The 25193-nt window shown below is 48.1% G+C and overlaps 1 protein-coding gene across 1 annotated transcript in view; it reads left to right on the top strand.

Moving 5' to 3' along the window:
• Positions 1-219: 219 nt before the first annotated feature.
• Positions 220-25193, top strand: part of PARP1 (poly(ADP-ribose) polymerase 1) — a 35026-nt gene continuing 10052 nt past the window's right edge. Inside the window, exons 1-14 of the mRNA XM_075749392.1 lie at positions 220-403; positions 4191-4353; positions 5246-5364; positions 6433-6647; positions 12540-12636; positions 14314-14430; positions 15395-15571; positions 16009-16150; positions 18452-18592; positions 19314-19556; positions 20457-20525; positions 21273-21405; positions 22846-23041; positions 24325-24453. Coding sequence (XP_075605507.1) covers positions 284-403; positions 4191-4353; positions 5246-5364; positions 6433-6647; positions 12540-12636; positions 14314-14430; positions 15395-15571; positions 16009-16150; positions 18452-18592; positions 19314-19556; positions 20457-20525; positions 21273-21405; positions 22846-23041; positions 24325-24453 — 2061 coding nt within the window. The 5' untranslated portion in view covers positions 220-283. The remainder of the gene's footprint in view (positions 404-4190; positions 4354-5245; positions 5365-6432; positions 6648-12539; positions 12637-14313; positions 14431-15394; positions 15572-16008; positions 16151-18451; positions 18593-19313; positions 19557-20456; positions 20526-21272; positions 21406-22845; positions 23042-24324; positions 24454-25193) is intronic.

Here is a 25193-nt window from a genome sequence, read left to right as displayed (position 1 = left end):
TAGCCCCCGGGGCTGAACGACCCCCGGGCCGGGCCGCCCCCGCCGCCACACGACCCGCCGCCGCTCCCCCACCCCCCCATTGATACAATGTAGCAAACCGGAACGTTCCAGGCGCCGCCAGACGCGCCGAATCGATGCCCGAGCGGCAGATCCGGCCCGCTGTTGAGGCGGGGATGCGCGTTCGGCGTTCGGCTAGGTGTTCCGCGGGCGGGGGGGGGGGGGGGAGCGGGGCGGTGGGTGCACGGCGCGGCGCGGCTCCGCAGCGGCGGCGGTAGCGGCAGCGATGGCGGAGCCGGCGGAGAAGCTGTACCGGGCGGAGTACGCCAAGAGCGGCCGCGCTTCTTGCAAGAAGTGCGGCGAGAGCATCGCTAAGGACTCGCTGCGCCTGGCCCTCATGGTGCAGGTACCGCGTGGCGGGGCCCGGCCCGGCGGGGGGGGCGTGCTGACCGCTCGGCTCCGCTCCGGCGGCGTCTCGGCTGGCGGCCGGGCCGGGGGTCCCTTACCCTGAGCCCGCCGCGGCTGCACGGAGCCGCTTTACTGAGCCTCTCTCCGCCGCGGGGGCGAGCGCAGCCTATTTTTAGCAGCACCCCCGCAGCAGCGGTCGGGTGGGAGCTGCTCCCCGCGGGGTCGGTCGCCGTGCGGGCGGGCGCTGTCGGTAGCGGGGGCTGTGAAACCGCGCGGAGGTGAAGCGGTGCAAAGTTCACCGTTAAGTGCCTTAGCGGAGGGTGGCGGAGGCGGAGGGGTCGGTTCGGCGGCGCTCACAGAGGCTCTTTGTTGTCATCTGGCGAGCAGGGAGCGGGGGAGCAGGAGGGGGCGTGGGAGGCAGGCGAGCGCGGTGGCTCGACTTTTCCGTGCCCGGGGAAGCGTCTGTCACTCGGGGTGTTTTGCGTGGGGTCCGGGGAAATCTCCGTGTGGTGCGTGCTTTGCATATGAAACCGAGAAGCTGAGACCCGAAAGGTGTCGGAGCTGTGACCAGTGCGGTGCGTTCCCCTCCGTTTCCCCTTGGAGCAGGCGGAGCCGCAGGGTTAGCGCTCGGGCTGGCGCTGCCGGCAGCGCAGAGGTGTTCTTACAGAGCTGGCTGGCACATTGCAGACACGAAGCAGAGGGCTGAACTGCAATCAGCAGGCTGAATACGAAGCCATGTTTTGCCGTCAGCTGCACTCAAATTATTTGCCTTTTGGGGAAGAGACTTGCTTGGCTTCCTTTCAAAATGAAGGGAAGGGCCCCGTCCGGTGTTGGGGGGCTGGGGACTGTACGCACACCTGCACCGCCCTTCTGGCCGGCCTGAAATCCCACCCTGTTGTGGGAGGACGGGGAAGGAACCGGCCTGTCCGCGGGGGAGGCGAACGCCGCCGTCCCGGGAGCGGGGGGGGGGTTTGCTGGGAAGGGCGAAGAGCTGCCTTCCCGGGCTGCGGGCCTCGGCCTGCCTCTGGCTCCTCCAGCCTTCAGGCGGTGCGGCTGGACGGCGGGCTGAACCTGGTGCCTGTCTGGTGAAGGATGAGCGAACGCGCGGATGTGCGTTTCTGGAAGGCAAGCGAGGACGTGTGGTGCGAACGCTGGAGCAAAGCCCCGCAGATGGGTGCCGTGGTTCCCCGTTTCTGGAGAACGTACCACGCTCCGCGGCCGAAAGTCGCTTGTGCCCCTGGGAGAGGCTGCGCTTGGAGACGGGCGAGGAAGGGCCCGGGGGGCTCGGCTCCCCCTCCGGGGATACCTGGCTGCCGGGTTGGAGGCAGGAGCTGGTTTCCCGGCTTCTGCTTCTGTTCCCCGGAGGCTCCGTGCCTTGGGAAAGACCTCGAACCGTGCGGTGCCGAGCCGCGGCGTTTGCTCCACGTGTTCCTGCTGCCTTTTGTTTCTCCTGCTGCCCCTCCGTCGCTTGCGGGAGGTGTCTGCCCCGCTCCGCTCTGCCTCCCCCCGCTCCGGCTGCCCCTTCCGCCGGTCCCTCCCGTCGGTTACCCGCGCCTCTCTTCCCCGGCGGTTTAAGTGATGCCAGGCGGGTTGGTTTTCCTCAGCGCGGGGGTCCGTGGGACCGCAGCGGGGCTGAGTTCAGGGAGCGTGTTGGGTTTCTTTTTGAGAGATCTACTGGGGGCAAGTGGAGGGGCACAGCTGGGACCGTGGCATCCCTCGCAGAGCCGCTGCCTTTTAGCCAACCATCTCCCCAAAACTGCTGGTCTTACACCAACCGCTTGTAGTTTTTGTTGTCGTCGTTGTTTTGCCCTACAATCTCTTGAATTTGCTTGATCTCTTCTGCAAAGGGCTCCCTCTCCCCACCACCAGTTTTTGTGCCAGCAGAGCACTTTGCACACCCCGCTGCTGCGCGTCCCCCCACAAGGACCGGAATTTCACCCGAGCACCTGGGCCCCTTGTTTCCTCTCGGGGAAATCCCCTGCAGAGCTGCCTCTGCAGCAGCCATCGGTGCACTGAGGTCTTTTGCAAATTGTGCAGAAGAAACTCAAGGGAGGCCCAGACCAAGTTGTTAGCTGGGTGCAGTTTCCACTATAACCACCCTTTTGTTTTGTTTTTTCGAGTGAAGAGCTCTGAATGACAGGACGATGCTCAGTTTGTGGCACAGGGCGGGCACCCAGGCCCTGCACCACCAGCACGGCCTCGACTTTTGCTTCCAACTGGAACTGAGCAGTTTCTGTTATCTGGCTGTGCAACCGGAAGGCGAATCGGTCTCTCCTTTTTCCATAGTTTGTTTAGGAAACTATGGTCTAGAGATAGGTGAGCTGGGAGAAGTTGTGTAAACAAGGTCTGTCTCGCCTGGAGGTTTCATTTCCCACACAGAGAGAAGTTGTGCTCAACTCCATGTGATGGAGGAGATCTACTCACTGCTTGCATGGTTGTCCTAAAGCTTGAGCCAGCTCTGCACCCTTCCACGTGCCCCAGTGCCTTGTGCCCCCAAGCCTTTGTCTTAGGGACAGAGCCTTGAGGAGTCCTCCAGGAAAATTCCAAATACGAGCCCAGAGGTGACCACCTTTCGGTGCTAGAGGTGCGTGTGACTCGCAGACACAACCCCAAGGTGGCTGCTGTGTGGCTGCGGTGCTGTGAGGGGAACCAGGAAATCAGAATCCTGGCTTGTGGGAAGAGACCAGCTGGAAATATAAATGTCCTCTTACACTTCTCGTTGATGGTTAGTTGTAATTGGGGCTCCCAGCTCTCCTAGTCCAACACTGTGGTCTTCAGAGCCCTTTCCTTCTCCTTCCTGCTCATGCACGAAGCTCTCTGCTGTTGTTTCCAGCTTGGAGATCTCCCTCCCATTGGTGAGTGATACGTAGAATGCTCTCCTAGATTGTTAATTCTGTATCGTCAGTAATAATAATTATACAATGCTGAGTATTATTAGTACAGCAGTTGTTTGTGTGCATTACTTGGAGCCAAACCACTATATGGTTATTTTGTCTGATGGGTAACCGGAACGATGCCAGGTTGGTACTTAATGTGCCTGAGTCATAAGCAAGAGGAGTGCTTCCACGGGGAGGCTGGTGCGAGGCAGGACGCTCTGGAGCTGCACTTCGGGGAGGACTTGGGTGATGCTTCTGTCCCGATGCAGGACTTTGTTGGACTCTGGTGTTTCCCTTAAATTTTGCCTCTGCCTCCTGCAGCCCCCTCAGAAATTTCTTAAGGCCACGGGATCTTGGAGCTGTTCCTGTGTCTTGTGCCTGGCGATGGGCTCTCCAGAGTGTGGATGGTTTGCTTGACACGTTGCACTCAGAGGTCCTGCGGAACAAGGCCAGTGGCCTCTTGTGCTGCAGGAGTCTCGAGGGAGGTTGTAGCAGATCAGTCAAGTGCTGTTACTCGTGTTACTTTTTCCACAACCTCTTTTGCTTTGCTCATGCCTGCAGATGGTCTGATTCTCTGAGACAAAACCTTTGCTTGTCTGCTCAGGGTTGGGATAGCTGCGTTGAAGCTATGACCTTTTCGTTTTGAGTAATGGGCTAAGCAGCAGGGTCATGAACTGGTTAAGCTGGGTAAATGCTCCTTCCATGCCTGTCCCCTTCAGGACATCTCTCCGGCAGCTTTGTCATATTAAATTTTCTTCTTAGACTTTGTTGGAAATAGTGTCCATCTCTCAAATTTAAAAAAAAAAAATAGATCACTTGTGTTTACTCAGATTTTCCTTTTTATCTCCTTTTTTTGTCTTTGATTCTGTCTGAGTTGCTTCATCTTGGCCTAATGTGCTTTCTTCGTAGTCACCCATGTTTGATGGCAAAGTCCCTCACTGGCACCACTACAGCTGCTTCTGGAAGCGGGCTCGAATCGTGTCCCACATGGACATCGATGGCTTCCCTGAGCTTCGGTGGGAAGATCAGGAGAAAATCAAGAAAGCCATTGAAACTGGAGGCCCCGGAGGAGGTAAGCAGAGGTCTCCTGGTGTTTGGAGGTTCAGCTGGAACTGTGCTCTCTCTTTCTCAAGCTGTTATTATTGTGGTTCAAATGATTGCCATGTCCCTTCAGCACGTGATGTGAGAAGAATTGCTGTGGTGTCCCCACGCTCCTGGGACAGGACGTTGGCAGTATGATCCAGTATGTTAAATCAATGAGGGAAGAAGCCAAGTCAGTTGGCAGATGTATTGCCAATTATTCCTTGTTACCATGACTGGTGTATTTTGTTTTCAGCTCCTTAATATTAACAAATGCTGTTGCAGTGTGTTGTTTTAACGGTACCTTCAGTGCAGCATATGATTATGGTGGGTCTTTGAAATTTTTGAACTGTGAACTAGTGATTCAGGGGAGCAAGTGAGAAGGCTCTAAGTACAGACCAGACTAAAGGCACCGCGTCTCTGCGTAAACCAAGGATGCTGGGCAGTTTTAGATTGATGTTTGCCTGTTGAAACTTAGTCATACAAAAAATAAAAGGAAACTGGCACTTGGGAAGAGGAGTTCTGCTTTGAAGCAGAGCTGTTTGTGACTCCTTTTGCAGTCAGTTCTTCAGTAAGATCTCATTTTACGCTACTTTCAGGAAACAAGTAAAAAGGGCCAGTTCTGTGCACCTTTGAAAGTCTTTTAAAATCACTAAATAAGCAAACCTGTACAATTGCTACTTGGTTGCTTAAAGAATTCTTCCTATTTTAAAAGCGCTTTCGAGCATGGACTGCTTAACTTTGTCTGTATTAGGATTCTTGACAGATGGGTTGCTGGAACACAGAGGTTTATTAATCCAAACTGCTAACAATCTGGGACAGAGAATAAGAAAATCAAGGGAATGCCTTTTAAAACTGAACTTTGCATTTGCTTTGTTCTCCAGGAAAAGGAGGGGAACAGGAAGGAGGTGGCAAGGCTGAGAAGAGCCTAAATGACTTTGCTGCAGAATATGCCAAGTCTAATAGAAGTACTTGCAAAGGCTGTGAGCAGAAAATAGAAAAGGTAAAAAGTTTTTCTTAGTTCTCCATCTCTTGTCTTTTCTCTCAGCAGTTCCAATTCAAACAGTGACTTTTATAATTGCTTCCTGTCTGTCCTGCATATGGAAGGCACTTGCAGAGCCGCGTTTCTGTGTCTGAGGAGCAGCTGTGTCCTGGAAAGCTGACAGTAAAGGCATCCCTCGGGCGTTGTAGCCTGGGCTCCAAACCTGCTGATGCTTCATTTCGCTTGGGTCTTAGAGCAGGCTGGAACGCCGCTCGCCAGCATTTCTGTGGCAAGAGAGCCACCGCTAACTGCAGCTTTTCCTGCTTGTTGCAGCACTGCAAAGGTGTTGGCCTCTTCCTCCTCCTCAGCAAGACCAGCTCTGTTTGTGTGCTCTGTATCCATATTAACTCTATGAAAGCAGACGCAAACAGCGATGCAGCTAATTACTGATACAGCCCTGTAGTTGAACACGTCTTGCTGCTCCGCTTTTAAAGACAGTTGGCAAAAAGATGCTGTGAGCTTCTGATATAGGTGTGGATAGACGTGCCAGTTGGGTAAAGTTGGCAAGGGCCAACACAAGTTCTGGTATGCGTGTATCAGCAGAAACATTGGTGACTGTTGTGTAGACGTTTCTTTGTTGGAGCATGAAGTATTGCAGTCTGAAAGCACCTAAAACAACTACATGTTGGGCATCTGGAAAGTAATTTGCAGTAAGACAAGGTGAGATCATATTAGCATTGATGCTTGAGTGGTAAGGTCATAACGTTACTTTTTAGAGTTGCTTGCGTGGGGTTTGGTCATGTGAGTTTTGCTTGCTCAGGCTTACTGGGAGTTGGGGTAAAGACTACAGGATTACCTGTTTTGAGTGGTTTTTTGAACAGAAAACTACCTTAAAAAAGGTGGCTTTTTCCAACCTGGAAAGAGCATTGAAGAAAGCAGAGGAACTGTAGTGAAAGGGCTTGAACAAAAGTTGCAGGCTTTGATAGAGCAACTGTTGGTCTTTTACAGGTGTTTAGGAAGCATCATGTTGGTAACAAGCTTTCCAGAACAGCCTAACAATTGCTCCTGTGTTGCTTTAATCTGCCTCAGGGCCAGATCCGGATTTCCAAGAAGATGGTGCATCCTGAAAAGCCGCAGCTGGGAATGATAGATAACTGGTACCACCCGGACTGCTTTGTGAGCCGCCGAGCAGAGCTGGGCTTTCTCCCGCAGTACGGGGCTGCCCAGCTCCTGGGCTTCAGCATCTTGAAAGCTGAAGATAAAGAAACTCTGAAGAAGCAGCTCCCGGCTACCAAGAGTGAAGGGTATGTAGGAAATGCAACAAATTGCGTTGTCTAGAGGAGTTGTTGCTTGCCTTCAAATACATCCGTGACAAATGTTTTGTGACAACATCTGTCTCAAAAGAATATCGGTCGTAGGAGGATTTGGTCCTTTCTGTGACCAACAACAGACAAATCCCCGACCCTGGGAGCATGCAGTCTGCTTGCCCCTGTGACTGCCTTGAGAAAATGCAGAGACCAGCAGCTGTGACTTGGAGGACTGACGTAGGGCACTCAACAATAAAATAATGCATGCTTAATACAAATGGATACTGGGCTCTGCACCTCCTTGTGTGATGCTGTTATCAGTGAGGGTTTCTCTGCTCTAATCGCTTGTTAGAGAATTGATTTGACGTCTCTTATCTATGAGCTGCTGATCTGTGACAGGCACTGAGTCGGATAACTGTGTCTATTGGCCACGTAGTACTTCCACTTGGATGCTTTTGTTTGCTAAATATTTTATGGTATGTCTGAAATTTCATTGCCTTGCGTTGAAATTTTTAGTGGAGGCTCTTGATGGAACTTGTACTGCCAGAGAAGTGCTTTCAGGTGACTTGCTAGCTTTGTTCAGTCTTTCTCTATTGATGAAGGATTTTGTTATTTGGTTTTGAAGTGACTTCACCTAGCGTCATGCTTCATAACACAAGCCAGTGTTGCATGGAGGAGGGAACATAAGGTGTTTCTGGGTCCTACAAAGAGGAAAGATCTTGTCGTTGTAAAACATCGGACTTCTCCACGTACTTTGTAGGCCGAGTTCAGCTTTGCTTTGCAAGGATTCGCCATGAAACTGTCCAGTGAGACTGATGTTGGGTTCCGAGAAACTGTAGCCATGTCAAATCCATGCAGTCTTTGTCAATATTGGTCCTCCAGATGCGTGGCTGGTGGGCATGGTGCATGTGCATGTTCAGAGTTGTGCACGTGCGTGAATGTCTTCCTCAGCCATAAGTAACAGTGCGGAGCATGCATAAACTGACCTAGGTGTTAAGAGGCCATTCAGCTTCCACGCTTTATTGTTGCTTGGCCAGCAGTTGCTCCAGAAGCCTTCAGCAGTGGTGTGGGTGCCATGGGGAGCACCTGCAGTGCCGCAGGAGCGGGTGCTCCTGCCGGAGCCCCATCGGGTTCTGCGCTGTTCACCTCACTCAGCTGAGCCGAGCTGTCGGCATCTTTTCAGACAGGCATTTTACCTCTGTGTGTGCTGCAGGGTGTAAGTAGAAGCACAGTGGTTTAATGCGCTTGCAGCTTTTCAAGTAGTCCTTTGCTTTTTGTGCCAAGGTGCGTGTTCCGCTTTGTCCTAGAACAGCGTGTGAGTTTAATAAGGTTATTTGTAGTTTTCTTCCATGTCTTCAGCAAAGCTCTAGGGATTTGACTGTGTAAGTGTTTCTCTTGTCTGTCCTGACTCTGCTTTTCTGGGCCACTTCTGGGACGCTATGCAGAATATGAAGGCTTTGTAAAGATAGGCCACAGAGCAGTTTGCCAAGTCACTGTGTAAATAAAAGCCTAGAATTGCAGCGGAAAAAAGCTTAGACTGGCGATGTAGGGTAATGTGAACCAGGATCTCACGCCAGAAAAGCAGCAGGACGTCTCATCTTTCCTGCTTTCTAAGCACTGCATGAACAAGCCCCTCAACCGTGAAGGTGCTGGCTGGCTCTTATGCTCTGCTACCTTTCCTCTGCTGTTTGGGCTCTGGGCTTGAGCCAAGGGTATAAAGGGTCAATTGGAAAAATAGATGTCTGTCAAACAAACTGAATGACTGAGAGCGTAAATATACAGGAGGAGTGGAGAGGTGTGGTGTGCTTCCTACCTGGTGATTTTCTGCCAAGAAAGCACAGAAGTTCTGGAGAAGCCAAAAGAAAAACACCGCAGAAGCTTGAATGAGATGCAGTTACCTCTGATAATTCATCTTGTGCGTTCAATCAGATAACAGAAATTAACGACAGAGATTACAGCATTTCGCAGAAATGTTACAGCATCTGCTGTAGGTGAGATTGTTAAAACAATCTCTAAAGATATTTTTAATTGTGCCGAATCCAAATTACTCGGATGTCTCCGCAATTCAGATGTGACACATGCAAACTCAGGTGCTGCTTCCGCATGTCTAGCCCATGCTCTGAGGAGAGGCTCAGCCCTTGGGACTGCCCTGTCAGCCCTCTCTGTAAGGGCAGCAGCAGTGTGACGTGACTGTTGTGGATGAGAGAAGTGAGGTGCCCAGCAGGGCTACCGAGAATAGGTTGGAAAAGGTTTCCTGCAAGGATCCTGGCTCCTTTCCTCAGTCAGATCTGGCTGAGACCCCCCACACCGCCCCCCCCGGGCTACGGGCTGTTGTGCCCGAGTGCCATCACTTTGCAGGCCTGTGGAAGGAGGATCTTGTGTCCTTGCCAGCAGCTTCTCTGTGGAAAGAGCGCTCACGTACTGATGTAGGAAATGCGGTAGCAGCTTGCGAGCTCCCTTTGACTGGGCTTCTTTGATAGCATGTTTTTCGCCCTCCTGCTCCGAGCTGTAATACTTGCCTGAATTTGTTGCCTCGCTTGTTTGGGTAGAATTGCTGCCCAGGACAGGAGCAGTGTGTTGTTCTGGAGATGTCATGCAGCACCGGATTAACTGCAGAGGTTGCCTGAGGCAGAGGATAAGTACTCGGTCAGCAACAATCTGGTGTCAGCAACAATCTGGCGGTGCTTTACAGGGAGGAGGAGGAGGAGGAGGAGGAAAGGGGAGTTCCTGTTCCTCCCTGCATCCGCTGCTTGCTTTATCCAAGGTTGTCGTGACTGTCCTTTTCCACCCTTCATTTTCATTGTAGGGAGGGGAACATGGAAAAATAGAGAGTAGATGGTAAGGAAGAGCCAGGGTAGAGTGGGACAGTTCACCTCCCTCTTCATCTTCACGAAAGCTGGAATAAATCTTGTGGTTGTGTATCCTCCATGAAGGTGAGAAGTGTTTTGCATTGGCTGGTAAGTACCAGTCCTCCTAAGCAAGCTTTTGGGCCATACCTGTTGAATGTGGGAAGACTGTCCCTTTCCCAGGGGGAGCAAGGGTGTATAGAGTAGCATCCAGCTGCTCTTAGCAACACATAGTGTTTGGTCCCAAGCATGGAAGATGAAATTACTGTATGTGTCAGTGAGTGTGTATTTTGTCGATTGTTCTAAAATTTGTTGGTTTGGGAAGATGCAAGATGAACTTGTCTTTGCCATTCCCCTCTCCAGGCTGTATAAAATGATGATCAGTGTTTGCTTTAAGCTTTGGGCGTAGCCAGGAACAAAAGAGAAGGTGGTGACTGACAGCTTTATGGCTCTCTGCAGTCAGGATGATCCTTCCTGCTCTGCAGTTTGTTCCAGTGGCTGGAACAGGTACAGTAATCACTGTGTCCGGGAGAGCAACCCGCTGTCCCCTTGACTCTGAGGAGAAGCTGCCAAAAGTGCGAGTTCCTGCTGGAATTTGGATGCTTTCCCTGGGTCACAGGGCCTCTCAGCAGGGTGATCGCCTTCCAGTGGTTGGTGTGCTGGCTTTCCTCCTTCTGGAGACTGGGAGACAAGTTACAGCATAGGAGTGAGAGCTGGCTTGCTGGAGGCAGCCTGTCTGTCAGCCTGCCGAGGGAGAGGCACTGCAGATGCATGGCGTTTGGGCACCCATCCTAAATACTTAGGTTATTCAGCCCTCTGGCTTGGGAAGGTACAGCAGAGCGCTTTGCACTCAAGCTGGTATGTTTTTCCCAGATTATGTTGTGTATCCGTGACTGTGTTAAAATGTAGAGAAGTCATTATCTTTGTGGCGGGGCTCAGTGGATGCTCTGGCCTCGCCCCTTGCAGGGGCTGCAGCTGCGGGGGGGGACTTGCTTGGCCTGAGGACTTTTGAAGACACAGCTTTGTGTGTGTGCTGTATCCAGTCCTGCCGTGCGGGTTCCTGCTTGCCTGATTTCAAAAAACTATGGAGTTTTTCCTCAAGAAATGCATGTAATTACTGGTAGCACAGTGGGGCTGTTGTCCCCCCTGAGGCAGTGCTGCCTTACAGCACAGCCCCAGCTCGACTCACTGATGGGACCTTGCAGGGGGACACCTGAAAGATGAGCTCTGCTGCAAAACCAGCCCCTTAAAGGCTTGCAAAGTGCTCTGGGTCATAGAATCATGGAATGGTTTGGGTTGGAAGGGACCTTAAAGACCATCTAGTTCCCACCCCCCTGCCATGGGCAGGGACACCCTCCACTAGACCACGTTGCCCAAAGCCCCATCCAACCTGGCCTTGAACACTTCCAGGGATGGGGCATACACAACTCCTCTGGGCAACCTGTTCCAGTGCCTCACCACCCTCACAGTAAAGAATTTCTTCCTAATACCTAATCTAAATCGACCCTCCTTCAGCTTAAACCCATTACCCCTTGTCCTGTCACTACGTGCCCGTGCAAACAGCCCCCCTCTAGCTTTCCTGTAGGCCCCTTCAGGTACGGGAAGGCTGCTATAAGGTTTTCCAGAGCCTTCTCTTCTCCAGGCTGAACAACCCCCACTCTCTCAGCCTGTCTTTGTAGGAGAAGCCTGTCTTCAGCTTTCTCTTCTCCAGGCTGAATCATGGTTTGTTCAAAGGTGCTAATGATGGTCACTGCAAATAAAATGAGAACTTGGCCTGATTTTTAGGACCAGGACAGTTACTAGAACTTACATGTGTCTCATGCGTGAGTCTTTGAGAGAGGAGTACCTTCTGACATCTTCCTGCAGCTTTATAGCTAATGAGCTGTCATACAGGGTTAGTCTTAACGGTAGCAAAGTACTGGAAAGTGAGGTGTTTAAAATTCTAAGTAGGAGAGCAATCGAGAACATCAACTTTATGGAGTAGCCATCAGCCACAGCTTATAAAGTTAAGACAGATGCTTTCTAAAAAGAAACCTGGCTGATGTTTCAAAACAATAGCAGCTCTGTCAAAATGAAGTGCGAGATCTAAGCTGTGCTCGTGCTCTGCCTCAAGTTGCAGGCCCATCCTGCCTCAAATGGGGCAAAATTTCCCTTTATTTCCTCACAAGGAGAGCACACGCTGATTTGATTTATTGATGTATTCTGAAGCCAGACAGAGCAAGGGGATGACATGACTCTGGGAACGTAAGTGATCTTCCTCTGAGGTCTTTTGTCATTCTGAAGTCTGCCAAAATCCTCCGGTTTTCATTTGGCTTCCTCTTCTTTCCAGTTTTCCTCGAGCAGCGTTTTCTGTAACTTCTCCCCACACAGCTCTAAGGCCCCAGCTAATAACAATAAATTTCTCACACACAACTGCACGGGAGCACATCGCAAAACCGCTGTCGGCCTGGGAGCACTTTGCAAGTAGAAAACTTATTTTCAGAGAACTGACTTAATTCCGATGTGAAGGGAAAGAAACTAGCTGGGAAATACTTAGTTTCCCAGTGTGTTAGCATATTAAAGTTACCGTGTTTGCTGTCCTTTTATTTCAATATGGACTAAGCTGAAAAATCAAGCTCTTGATTGAGCTGAAAAACACTACAGTCTTTTAACCTGTATTGCTACGTCTCCTCAGATTTGGAGAGGTGTGCTTGTATTCAGTGATCCTTAGGTATGCCTTTGGTGTAATTAATACAGGTGTAGGTGAATAAGCCTGAAAATGCTGCAGTATTCCATGTGCTGTTCTGCCAGACCATACAGTTACCCTGTGGAAAAGCTCTCGGTGTACCTGACCTGATTGAGGTGGCTCGCGTTGCAGAGCCAAATACGCGTCTTGCATTCTAGCGCTGAGGAATTTGAAAAATGGGTTTGCCTGCCAAAGCTGAGGATATTCAAGCCTCTGCAGATATCGGCAGTCAGTAAACTGAGCTCTGGTAACTGCTGGACAGGCGTTTAAGTAACTTATTTTCATGTGTGCGTGTTTTGTTTTGGTGTTCTCTATTAGAAAGAGAAAAGGAGAAGAGGTAGATGGAAATGTGACTGCGAAAAAGAAACAGAAAAAAGAAAAAGAGAAAGAATCAAAGCAGGAAAAGCAGCTGAAGGTGAGTTTTTAGCTGATCACACCCTAAAAACTGCTTTGTTAGAAGAGTGCAGTGCCAGGCTTTACCCGAAGAGCACCTGGAAAGGGGCTGCACCTCCTGCCCAGCCAAAGCAGAGTTGTGGACAGCCGGTCCTCGCGTCCTGGCGCAGGAGGTGCCCCATCACTAAGGCTTCGCTGAAGGCAATCCACCCTGCTGCTTTCCCCTGAAAGATGGGAAAGAAGTTCTCTAGGACTTGTGCTTATTGGATTTAAATAGACAAGAATAAATGCCACGTTTCTCAGGGAAGCTGGTTCTGCGGTCCTTCCTGTATCGCCTGGTTGTGGCGGCTGAAGCTCTTGAGTCCAAGTGCTGTTGCAGAAGAGCTTTGAAACCACTAAATAGCTCATTGTAAAAATTAAACAGAGATAAAGTGCGGAACTAGATTAATGAGAAATCATATCTTTTTCGCCCTCTGGGGAGCTGTGTTTGGTTCTTGAGTACAAAGTGTGATAGATCACAGCTCTACCTTTCACTTTCTAGAATATTGTGGGAAGAATTCCCAACAGAGCATCAGGAGTTTTGTATTTATTGAAAGTTCGGCATAGGTACTTTCCAAAAAAAAAACCCCTGCTTTTGCTGCAATTGAAGTCTTAATGGAGCTATAGAAAAATGGCGTGTCTGCCTTTGAATAAAAGTTTTCTTTTTTGTTGTGTGGCAATACCTTAATTTTCAACAAAACTTAGCTGAGACATTATCAAGGTTTTGCTGCTGCAATGCAGATGTTTAGGACAGATCAAGGCAATTTGTGGATCAAGGTTAACTTTGGGTTCGTTAATCTTTTTTTAACAGTATTTCATCAAGCATGATCATTAACGCTGAAAATTAAACCATTTAACACAGTCAACCAGTTCTTCCAGGGTAGACTGCATTTTTAACTGTAACCAATGAATGATGTTCAGAAACAATCTGAGATACTTTAGGAAGCTTCTTTGCTGTCCAACCCTTTCACCTTTTGTAGAAAGGCCCAAAAAGAATGCACAGGCTCCCCCGCACTGCTGCGGGTGACTGATCTGGTAGAAATTCCTCTTATGCTTAGGTGGCTTAAAAGAAGAACAGTGCCAATCAGCATTTCTGATTTTTGTTTTAATGCAAGGCTCAAATGCAGCCACGTCCCCACTGTTGTCAGTGTCAACTAGTTAGGTGATACTTGGAAAGGCTGTTGAGAGCTTGCTAAGGGCAGAAGTGTTATAGAAACATGGGTTCCACTCTGCCTAAAAGTTATCTGTCTTGTTAGTATCTCTTGTACCTTCTTGTGTGGGATAGTGCTGTAAAGGTTACTCCATGGCCTTTCTTCACATGTACGTGATGGAGAAGCCTTGGTTTATACAGAATCCCATAGTGATGTCCTTCCACATGTAATCATGAGGAGAGAGAGTATTTGCTGAAGCTGCAGTGTGCTCATGTATGTGTACTGGAATCTGAAGCACATGGTTTTAGAGACCTGTTCTAGGTTTTCAGTTAGAATGTGTGACTCTCCGTTTTGGTAAACTACTCATTCTTGGTGCTCTTCATATCACAGTCTGCATTTAAGATGCCGTGGGCTTGATAAATAAAACTTTGTCCACATACTGCAGTTTCAGGGGTGTTCTTGGAAAGCAATTGATTGCAAGTAGCTAAGATGCTGGGTTTTGTCAACAGGAGCAGACAGAGCTGATCTGGGGCATCAAGGATGAGCTGAGGAAGGTCTGCTCCACTAACGACCTGAAAGAGCTGCTGATTGCCAACAAGCAGGAAGTTCCTTCAGGGGAGAATGCCGTGAGTTGGTCTGTAGTTGCTTTGCATGCACGCTAGGTCTTTGAATCGGTGAAGCCAACCTGAACCAATATTGCTGCAAGGTCCACAAGTCTGAAGCATGTTCCTAACATAATGCTTCAGAAAGAAATTCCATGCAAAGCCCAGGCCTTTTGTCCCGGGACTCTGATGACATTGCTGTTAGGCTTGATTGCGAAGGGCTGTGTGGTGGTGTGTGATGCTGAGGTCAGCGCCTTAGTCTCAGTGATGTGCCTTTATTCTGCTATGTTCAGACTGGTCCCTGTTTGTTCTGTTGCCAGCTCTTCAAGAGCAGGTTAGTTACGGCGCTTCACATTGCCTCCCTCGACTGTCACATTGTGCCAAAAGAAGCAAAACCCTTTCCTAGTATCTTTTCTAAACCCAGTCATTTTTCAGTCTGTGTAACTTCTGAAAGTCTTCTCTCTTTCGGAGCTGCACATCGCTTTAAGTATTTGTATTTGTTAAGACTCTTTGTAAGGAGTGCGGGCTGGGATGTGGGAAGTGTCTAGACTCCAAATGGCCAAGTACTCTCTAGGCAGGAAAACTGGGACTTCTCTGAGCCTGCATTCCCACCTACCTACTCACCTGCTCAGATGCAGTAGCTCGTCTCCTCCTTGGCTGTGCCAGCACTGCTGCCAGTCAGGTGCTGTGTGGTAGGTATGCTCTCCTGGATGCCAAATCCGAATAGGAGAGACTGTGAACCGTGGGTGTGAGCAGGTATGATGTGACCGGGGAAACATCATGCCATGTCTTTAAGGCATCTTAAATCAATCGGTGCTGGTAAGAGTCTTGGTTTATGTGCAGTGTATGCATGGCAAGCTCTGGAAACGTCTACGTCTGCATGCCAGCAGCCTGGCAGCTATTTTCTCGTGCGTCCCAGCGTAATGTAAGTGCGTGGACTTCCAGCCTCTTTCTGCCGTGACCTGTTTTGTATTCTTTGTTGCTTTAGATTTTGGACCGAGTAGCAGATGGGATGGCATTTGGAGCTCTGCTTCCCTGCGAGGAGTGTAAGGGGCAGTTTGTGTTCAAGAGCGACGCGTATTACTGTTCAGGGGATATTACTGCCTGGACTAAGTGCGTTGCTAAAACGCAGACTCCCAACAGGAAAGACTGGGTAATCCCCAAGGTGGGTGTTTACTGCAAATTTGATGATCTCAAGCACATTTCTTAACTGATGTTACCTCTTGTAAGGAGATTGAATAAGCAGCAGTTTGTGTTGGATGCCAGAGAGCAGAGCGTGCTGCAGTGCTGAGCAGCTGTGACAGTGGGGAAGCCTGTCACAGCTACGTCCCTCCAGGGATAGGCAGCTAATACATAACTAAATCATATTTTTTCCAGTAACACTAAATTGAGAGAGATGTTGCTGATTTGATTTGATACCCATCATTTACCCTCTTCTAGCTTTGTTTTCCCAGTCAGTAAAGTGGGTATTTGCCTTACCTTAGTATGAATGTCTCAGAAATCCTTTCCAAGACCAGCAGTAAATGCCAACATCTGGCCAGTCTTTAAATCTTAGAATAATATTTGTTGGTTTTGAGCTCTGCTTATGCTTCCATCCTACAGGAGTTTCGGGAAATTCCCTACCTGAAGAAATTCAAGTGTAAGAAGCAGGACAGGGTATTCCCTCCAGATGCTGCGGCTGTGAACTCTGTGCCTCCTCCCTCTGCATCTGCTCCTTTGACAGAGACTGTGTCTGCGCCCAGAGGTAAGCAGTGGGCTGGGCATGGGTTGGTGGGGTTCAGGATGGTGCGTGATGCCATTTCCAGCCAGACGAACGTGCCACCCTGAACAGGCATGCTGTTCTCCTGCCTCCAAGCAGGCAGGGCTCTCCTGGTAAAAAAAAGGGCATAGCAGAGTCTCATGTGCTTATCTTCCTAGCACAGGTTGACCCTGATGTAGTGGGTTGCCTGGGGACATGGGCTTGGGATTCCAGATGTTTTCTGTCTGTTTGGGGTGTTTGTTGATGGTGAGGAAATGATGTGTTTGCAATGAATCAGAAACTTAAAGGCCGATGTTGCAAAACGTGTCCCAAGGGAGACCTGCTGTGAAATCACAGAATGGTTTGGATTGGACAAGACCTTAAAGACCATCCAGTTCCAACCCCCCTGCCATGGGCAGGGACACCCTCCACTAGACCAGGTTGCCCAAAGCCCCATCCAACCTGGCCTTGAACACTTCCAGGGATGGGGCATCCACAACCTCTCTGGGCAACCTGTTCCAGTGCCTCATCACCCTCATAGTGAAGAATTTCTTCCTAATATCTAATCTGAATCTACCCTCCTTCAGCTTAAGGCTTGTCCTGTCACTACTTGCCCTTGTAAACAGTCCCTCTCCAGCTTTCCTGTAGGCCCTTTTAGGTACAGGAAGGCTGCTATAAGGACTGCCGGGAGCCTTTTCTTCTCCAGGCTGAACAACCCCAACTCTCTCAACCTGTCCTCATAGGAGAGGTCCTCCAGCCCTCTGATCATCTTTGTGGCCCTCCTCTGGACTCGCTCCAACATCTCCATGTCTCTCTTGTACTGGGGCCCCCAGAGCTGGACACAATACTAAGGTGGGGTCTCACGAGAGCAGAGTAGAGGGGCAGAATCACCTCCCTGGACCTGCTGGCCATGCTTCTTTTGATGCAGCCCAGGACACGGTTGGCTTTCGGGGCTGCAAAGCACACACTGCCAGCTCATGTTGAGCTTCTCATCAACCAACACCCCCAAGTCCTTCTCAAGGCTGCTCTCAATCCATTCTCTGCCAAGCCTGTAGTTGTGTTTGGGATTGCCCCGACCCATGCCTTCTTGCTTGGTTTCTTGGGGAACAGCCAGGGACCCCCATAATGCCAGATATTCCACATCGAGTTAGGTTGTAAGGGCAAGAGGTTTTTTTGTTTGTTTTTTAAATCCTCCATTGGGATTTGGCTTTACCAGTTGCTGACCCCTATTATGCAAAATAGATATGCTGTCTCCAGCCCACAAACTGGCAAAAGGTTGGACTCCAGAAATTCCCTGTAGGCTGTTGGAATGAATTGCATGCTTTGGTGATAGAGCCTGTCCACTAAGAGCTATGCTGACTTCTTTCTTACTCAGCCTTTTTAGCCCTGGCATAGTTTTGGGAGCAGAGGATTATTGTTACTTGGTGAAAAGGGTGGGAGTAATTCTGCACAGCTGATTTTAGCCAGATCGTGTTATTTTAGCAATGAAGACAAAGTAACCCAGGTCTTGGTTCTGATTGGCAAGTTGATTCCAGCCCTAGTGTGCCCGAAAGTAAACTCAAAACATTGACCAGAATTAAAGCCAGGTTACTTTGCTAGCAACCTAACTAGTCTGAGTTGGGGGGAGAAGAGGAAGAACCCTCAGCTGGTCAACCAAAGTTAATAGCATTTATCTTTAGCCATGCAGATATGCTCTTAAACACTTGTTGTGTCCTGGACCCACCTGCATTGTTAACATGATGATTTGATGGAGCCACAGGTGGTTACCGGTTTGCCCCTGACTTAGGGGTTTGCATGATACAACCTTGTACTGTCTATAATATCAAGACCGAAATGTACTGTACTGTAGGAACACTGTTGCTTGGGAGACAATTTTCTTTCTCCAGCCCCTCAAAAATGGATCCTCTTTTGAAGAGGCAGGAGCTTTCCTGTTACAGCGAATTTCTCCCATCTGTCCAGGCATCAAAAGAAGACGGAAGCAGAGCACAGTCTCTAGTAGCAGACTGATTTTAAAATTTTTTTTCATTAAACAAAAAAAAGGCAGGCAAATAATGTGCCTACATATCTATCTTCCCTGCCTTCCGTCCCTTCTGTGTGGTGGTAGGTGCTGAGCTTTGTTGCCTTTCCTAGGTGAAGGGGAGTTTCCTCCCACTTGCTTAGCGCAGGTCTGACCTGCTTGGACCCTTATCTCCCTGCCAGCTGGGCTGACTGCACCAAGTGTGGGGGATGCTGTCCCTTTGTACTTGTTATTTATCTGGGGGGCTCTGTGCCTGTTGCTAACATGCTGTGTTATTTCTAAACCCCTAGACAAACCGCTGACAAACATGAAGATCCTGGTTCTTGGAAAGCTGTCGAAGACCAAGGAGGAGGTGAAGAGCATTGTGGAGGACCTGGGAGGAAAGATGACGACAACAGCTAACAAGGCCACCCTGTGCATCAGCACACAGAGTGGGTAGCCATGCCTTGGTTACTGGTAGCACTGGTAACAGAGCTGAGTGGATTACAGAGAACACGTGTCCTTGGAGCTATCTGGGGATCAGTGTTTGGATTAGGGGGAGTGTTTTGTGTGCGCACATGGCCTTAGTGTGCTTGGAAAAGTAAAGACAGATGTGTGCTGTTTGAGTTTTACTTACCTAGCATGTTAACCCTGCAGGTTGTGCCGTGAGCCTCTGTTGGGTTTGCAGCAGCTGGAGCTCAAGTCTGTGTGCAGACCATGATGGTGGTCAAGCCAGCCTCGTTGGGATGTTGGGTGCTGGCAACTGTGTCCACATTTGCCTCAGAGAAGCAGCAGAGCTGACTGTGGGTGCCTGAGGGCACTTGTTTTCTCTGCTGGCAACTTAGGGTCTGCTCTTGCTCCCTGTTGGGGTCAAGGTGCAAACTGGCTGCTGAGGTGGATCTGCTCCCACCTGCCAGGAGGTCCAAGAGGGACTGTACAGCCCCAGCCCAGCTCTGAGAAGGAGAGAGCTGGACCAGCTAGGTAAAACAGGAGTGTTCCTGCTCTAGCCCAAGCTGCAGTTTTGAGCTGATGGGGATCTTGCTCTCCAAAGAACATGGTGGAATTGTGTTTCCACAGTGTTACAGAGCCCTGAATCATGGCCAGAGGGAGGGGCTAACATCTGAAACCTCACTGATGCTTTTTTTCCCTCTGTTTCCCACCCTGCCTCTGCAGAGGATGTGGAGAAAATGAGCAAGAAGATGGAAGAAGTGAAGGAGGCCAAAGTCCGTGTGGTCTCAGAGGAGTTTCTTCAGGATGTGAAATCCTCCAGCAAGGACTTTCAGGAGCTTGTGTCTCTCCATGCGGTTTCACCTTGGGGTGCAGAGGTGAAAATGGAGCACGAGGAAATGGCCGTGGATGGGAAGTGCAGCAAACCCTCAAGTATGAAGAGTGCTGGGAAGGTCAAAGAAGAGCAAGGTGAAGAACACAATGTTTTTTTGAGACCTCAGGGCAAGACTAGCTTTGAGTAAACACGATGAAGCTGTCTCCTGAGCTGGCTCTTGTTTCCCCTAGTTTAGTCTTGCTTCAGACATCTTCTATGCTGTATGTTCCCAGGCTCCCCGATATCAGTCCAGTCTGTTCCTCATAACACATCAGCTTCTCTGCCAGTTTGGGTCAGTGTTGTAACTCCAAGGAGGAGCTGGGGGACCAAGATGTGACAGACGCTACTGTGACCCCCCAAAGGGTGTTAGCAATTGAGAAAATACTGGGGTCAAAGCAATGGGTCTTTGTTCTACTTGGTTTGGAACATAACATTTTTTTTAATGGAGGAGGAAAAAATATCCAACACCACTGGCATTCCTCACCAATGCCATAGAGAGCTTGCATTGTTAATGCTGGACAGTAAACAAAACCTGTCTTCAGAACCTGTTCTTCTCCATGTCCTCCAAGCCTAGGTTTCTGTCATATCGTATGTTATTGCCAAACTATCTCACAGCAGTAGCATTTCCAGGGGACCTGAACACCCCCATGCCCTGTGAGGTTTTTAAATCCCACTTAAACACAACCACAAATGTGACTTTTAACTGCTGTGCAGGTGAAAAAAAATTTATATGGCCCACCCCCTGGGGCCAGAAAGAAGGAGATAGATAGAATCTGGGGAGATCTTATTTTTCATTTAATTGGCAGAATGGGGGCTGTGAATTGGCTGCTAAAGCCAGGTAAAAAAAAAAGTCATTGAAGTCATCGTGCTCATAGACAGGGAATCTTGATTTGAAGTCTTAGGGTAGTAATTACGCAAATTGAGAATTTAAATGTTGATTCAAGTCAGACTGTGTTGCCTGCTTAGGAAAAAACCCTAACTCTCTTTTGCTGCAGGACCTAGCAAGTCTGAAAAGAAAATGAAGCTAACAGTTAAGGGTGGAGCGGCAGTAGATCCTGATTCTGGTGAGTGATAACAATGGCTGTGTCTGTACCACATGTGTTCTTTATGATGCATGATCACTTGCAAAATGTTTTTCTGTGAAAGGATACGGGTTCCATAAAAGGAACGTGAATTTTTAAACCATTTTTTCTTGCTATCAAAGGAAGGATGTTGATTGACACCTGAAGCTGGATATTCCAGGATTTTTCTAGTGCAACTTTCAGAAAGACCACTTGAACTAAGGTGTGCACCTTGTTCACCTTCAGGAGCATCTGTCAGTGGGGTGAATAAAGGCCCAGGCAGCAGAGTCTATAGGTCTGGCATGAGCATCTCGCCCCCAGGCTCTTCAGGGGGCAGCTGATGCTGCTCCCCAAACCTATGGTGCACGAACGTTCTGAGAATTCATACCGCATCCAAGGCCAGCCTTTGGTTTTTTCAGTCCGTTTGCTAACGTGACAACTGCAGAGCTGTATCCCTCTTGAGAATTCCTTCAGCTAGTCATGCAGTGTTAAATATTAGGTTTTAGATGGTCCTTTGTCAAAAGTTGTAATTTTTTTCCTCCAGTTAGGATTGATGTTCACTCCAGTGTATCTAGAAGTGCATGCTCACACTTCATTGAAAAGAAAACATGCTTCAAGTAGTTCTGAATGAGCACATGGTCACTGTTTTTGTGGTATCTTTGTTAAGAGACACACTACTTGAGCACAAATGCAGGAAGGACACCTAAACCAGTAACCTTGTCTGTGTTCTAACTTGTTTCTTCTCTGTAGGTTTGGAGGATTCTGCTCATGTCTTTGAAAAAGGTGGAAAGATTTTCAGTGCAACTCTGGGCCTCGTAGATATTGTGAAAGGAACAAATTCCTATTATAAACTGCAGCTGCTAGAGGATGACAGAGAGAACAGGTGAGTTTAGTTTTCCCTGGAAATTCTTTTGTTTATTTTTTTTCCAATAAATACTGGATTTTTGGCATCTACAAAAGCAAAGTATGAGTAAAATGTCTTTGTGAGGAGACAGGGAAACAAAAAACCGTCACCACCCTAAAAAACTCCCCCAAACCACCAAAAAACTACAAAACAACCAAACAACAAACCACCCATGGAGAGATCGCCACTCTGCGTGGAGACATTTCATTGTGGTGTTGACAAAACCTAAGTTGGGACGTAAGTTTGCGGAACTGCACCTGGTAGCTTTCATTCCTGCATCCTGGGCTGAGCGAGGCACGTACGTTTGATGTCTTTAGGAGCGGGTTAATTGGCCAACAGGAGGGCCACAGTGCTCTGTGACTGATGGCTGCCCTCAAAAATACAGAAGCAGAATTTGGTGGAGGTTCCTCTGTTCTAACATCAAGACCCCACATGTACAGCCAGTGATGTTGGGAATCTTTCCCATGTTCTCCAACTTACTCTTGTCTTCTAATTGCAGAGCTGTAACCTTGGGAAACAAAATCAGATTCTGTCTGTTCTACCACAATGTAGTTCTGGATTGTGTGCCCTGAGGCTTAGCAAAATGCACTGAAAAGGTCAGGGTGTGATCATGTGTTTAGCTTTCCAGTCTCATCAGAAGCTTGCACAGCTGTCCAGTGGTTGTATTACTGAATAGAAAAAGAAATTGAGAGGATTCTTTAAAATGAAACTGCTCCCCCCTCAAGCATGTAAGGGATGCACAGAAATCCAGGGGAGCTAATGGCTGTCAGCAAGGACCCTGGTTCAGCTCTGGATTTATTGCACTTCACCATGCTCATAATAAGCTTTTGTTGCTGGGTGGTGTATGTGGGGTTTGTATCTGGATCTGTGATTCAGTACACAGAGCCATGTCAGGCATGAAACGCAGGCACTGAGATGTTGGAAAGGTTGATTGATTGCATCCCTGTAAATACTACAGAAGCTCACCCAGGGTGGTGTCAGTAATACAAACAAATACTTGAGTTACTTCTGGTTTCCCTAAAAATCTGAACTCTAGGACTTGAGGCTTAGATGCATTGTGTTTTGTTTTTCAAATATATGACCCAAATAGCCTGAAAACGTGTATTTATGAAACAATAGGACTGAAGAGATACTAGCCTCTCTTTTCCTGCTGTGCACACGTTTATCCTCAGGGCTGTAGGTCTGGTGTGTTAAGACTGGGCATTTTTTCACACCAGTTCTTGGACACACTCTCTGTGGTGGCTCTTCTGTTGCTCTCCTGCAGTCACTGATAGAGAATGTCTTCCGTAAAATTAATGGTATGCAAATGGCTGATCACATGCAGTCGTGTGGTTGTTGCAGGGACAGTTTCATTTGGACTTGAGATCTAGAGCCAGAGTATCTTATGTCTGTTCTTTTTCTCACGTTTCACTTCTCTAGATACTGGGTGTTCAGATCTTGGGGTCGTGTGGGCACTGTGATCGGGAGTAACAAGCTGGAGCAGATGCCATCAAAAGAAGATGCTGTTGAACACTTCCTGAATTTGTATGAAGAGAAAACTGGCAATTCTTGGCATTCAAAGAACTTCACTAAATATCCCAAAAAATTCTACCCGCTGGAAATAGATTATGGACAGGTAACTCTGAAATGTTCCCGCACCAGGTGGAGCGTCGCTCAGCTGCTTTCCTCTAGCTGTTCTGTTCAGCGCTAGCTGTTGGATGACTTACATAAACTTAAGGAATGAAGTGCAGATGCAACTATTGCATCTTCTCTGTGCTACAGAAAGAGACCTGTAGATCAATGGGTGTCATGCATTAAAATAGATGTGTTGAGGAAACTAAGTAGTTTCCTCATTGTCACGTCTGAAGTCCCTTTAGTGCTCGTTCCTGTCTGCTCTGTAATTCTAAGGATGTTAATTTGACCTTAATTCAGCAGGCATTTCACATGCTTCCTGTCTGAAAATACCATTTGATTTAAAATAGATACTTCTCATCTGTCCTCCGCGTCTAAAATCCTCCCAAATGGTGAAGCAACTCCTATGCAGTATTCTTGCTTAGTGCACATACTGAGCAGGCTGAGAAAGAGAAGTTACTCATTGCCAGGAAGATTCAGCCCAGTGGGGGGGTTGTGTGTTTATTTAAAGGCATACCCATAACTTAAACTTTTCAGACGAAATAGTCAAATGCTGTTAATAGCTGTAAAGATACTGGAGAACTTATTTTCAAGCGGTTGCATTTTTCCGTGGCCAAATTACTGGATGTCGTCCTTCAGTGAGAAGTACTCAATGCTTAACTCTATTTCTGGAAATTTGAATATTGCAGTGGCAAAGTGTCTGTTACGCTGCAATGCACAGTGATATGCTGAAGCATCTGGCAGATGCTTTATTGGTGCAACACTATGCATCTGTGAAAGCATCTAGATGGTGCAACACTATGCATCTGTGAAAGCATCTAGATGGTATTATGGCTAATTGATGATTCCTGTACTCATCTATGACAGGTTTTATTACAAAAACTTAGTGAAACTAGTTATTACATCTCTATTTTGTCATAAAAGCAACAAAGTAAACAGTCATTTTTTCATATTGAGGTCTCTATGCAGCAGAAAGCTTGCACAAAAAGTAATTAATACTGTTTCTTGAGGTGAAGCAGAGATGTGCACAGAGTTTATGTTCCCTTAATTCTACTTATATTTTACAGTGCCACCTCTTGAAATGATGTCTGCCAAATTACTGAATAGGTGGATTTTTCAACCCTCTTTGTTCCAAAATGTCAGAGCAATGTCCCACGCTCCCCATGAACTTCAGGCTAGTCATAGTATGCATACACTAAATTGGTTTTGAGTTGTTACCATGGCAGCCAGCCTGTTACTTTTATCCTTTGTGATTTTGCTAATTCTGATACTATTTTTACCTCCCAGGATGAAGAAGCTGTCAGGAAACTGACAGTGGGTGCCGGGACTAAGTCAAAACTTGCGAAGCCAATCCAAGATCTTATTAAGATGATCTTTGATGTGGAGAGCATGAAGAAAGCGATGGTGGAATTTGAGGTGACCACACACATTCATGTTTCTCATTTCTAATCCTCCTTTCTCTCTTTACATCATACTTATATGGCCAGAAGCAAGTTCTTTGCAATCCGGGGTGCATCCTACTTTCCAGAAGTCATTCTGAGTTTTAGATCAGCCTTAAAATAAGGGCAAGAGTCTGGCCAGAATTTGCCAAGCACTGAAAGTAGTACCTTAGTTAATGATGCCTGCAGTTTCTAAATCATGGGTGCGTTCTCTGTTCTTCAGTGGGGAATGTCTGTATCAGCATCTTCAACTTCACAAGCCAATGAGAAACTCATTTGCGGGTCCTGGGATCAGTAATCATTCTCCAATTTTTTTCCACTGACATGTGCATCGTGACCACTGTTCACTCAGTGCTCTTAAAATATTAACACAGACAGCCAGTTTGCTGGTGATGTCAGGCAGGAGGCACTTTTTTGAGGGATGGACCACATTTTGGGGGGGGGCAGCACTACCACTAATTTAGGTAGCAAATGAGCATGCAGCTCAGACTTGAGAAATGCTGCTAGTTAGTACATGCGTTAATGAAATGCCTTGACAGAGTCCAGATCTTCTTCTGAACAGGGCCAAACTTGAGATTTTTTTGTGTTGTATTTCTCATGTGTTCTAATGATACCCTATTTTCATCCATTTTTCTTTCCTCTGTGCTTCTTGATCCGTGCTTCTAACAAGCTTTCAGAGAGTAGTCTGGCAGTATCATCTCTCTCCTTTCCTAGAAA

This window comes from Balearica regulorum, chromosome 3 (assembly GCF_011004875.1).
Source record: "Balearica regulorum gibbericeps isolate bBalReg1 chromosome 3, bBalReg1.pri, whole genome shotgun sequence".
Classification (NCBI taxonomy): Eukaryota; Metazoa; Chordata; class Aves; order Gruiformes; family Gruidae; genus Balearica; species Balearica regulorum.
The sequence above is the reverse complement of the archived record's forward strand: the minus strand, read 5'-3'. Positions and strand labels throughout refer to the sequence as shown.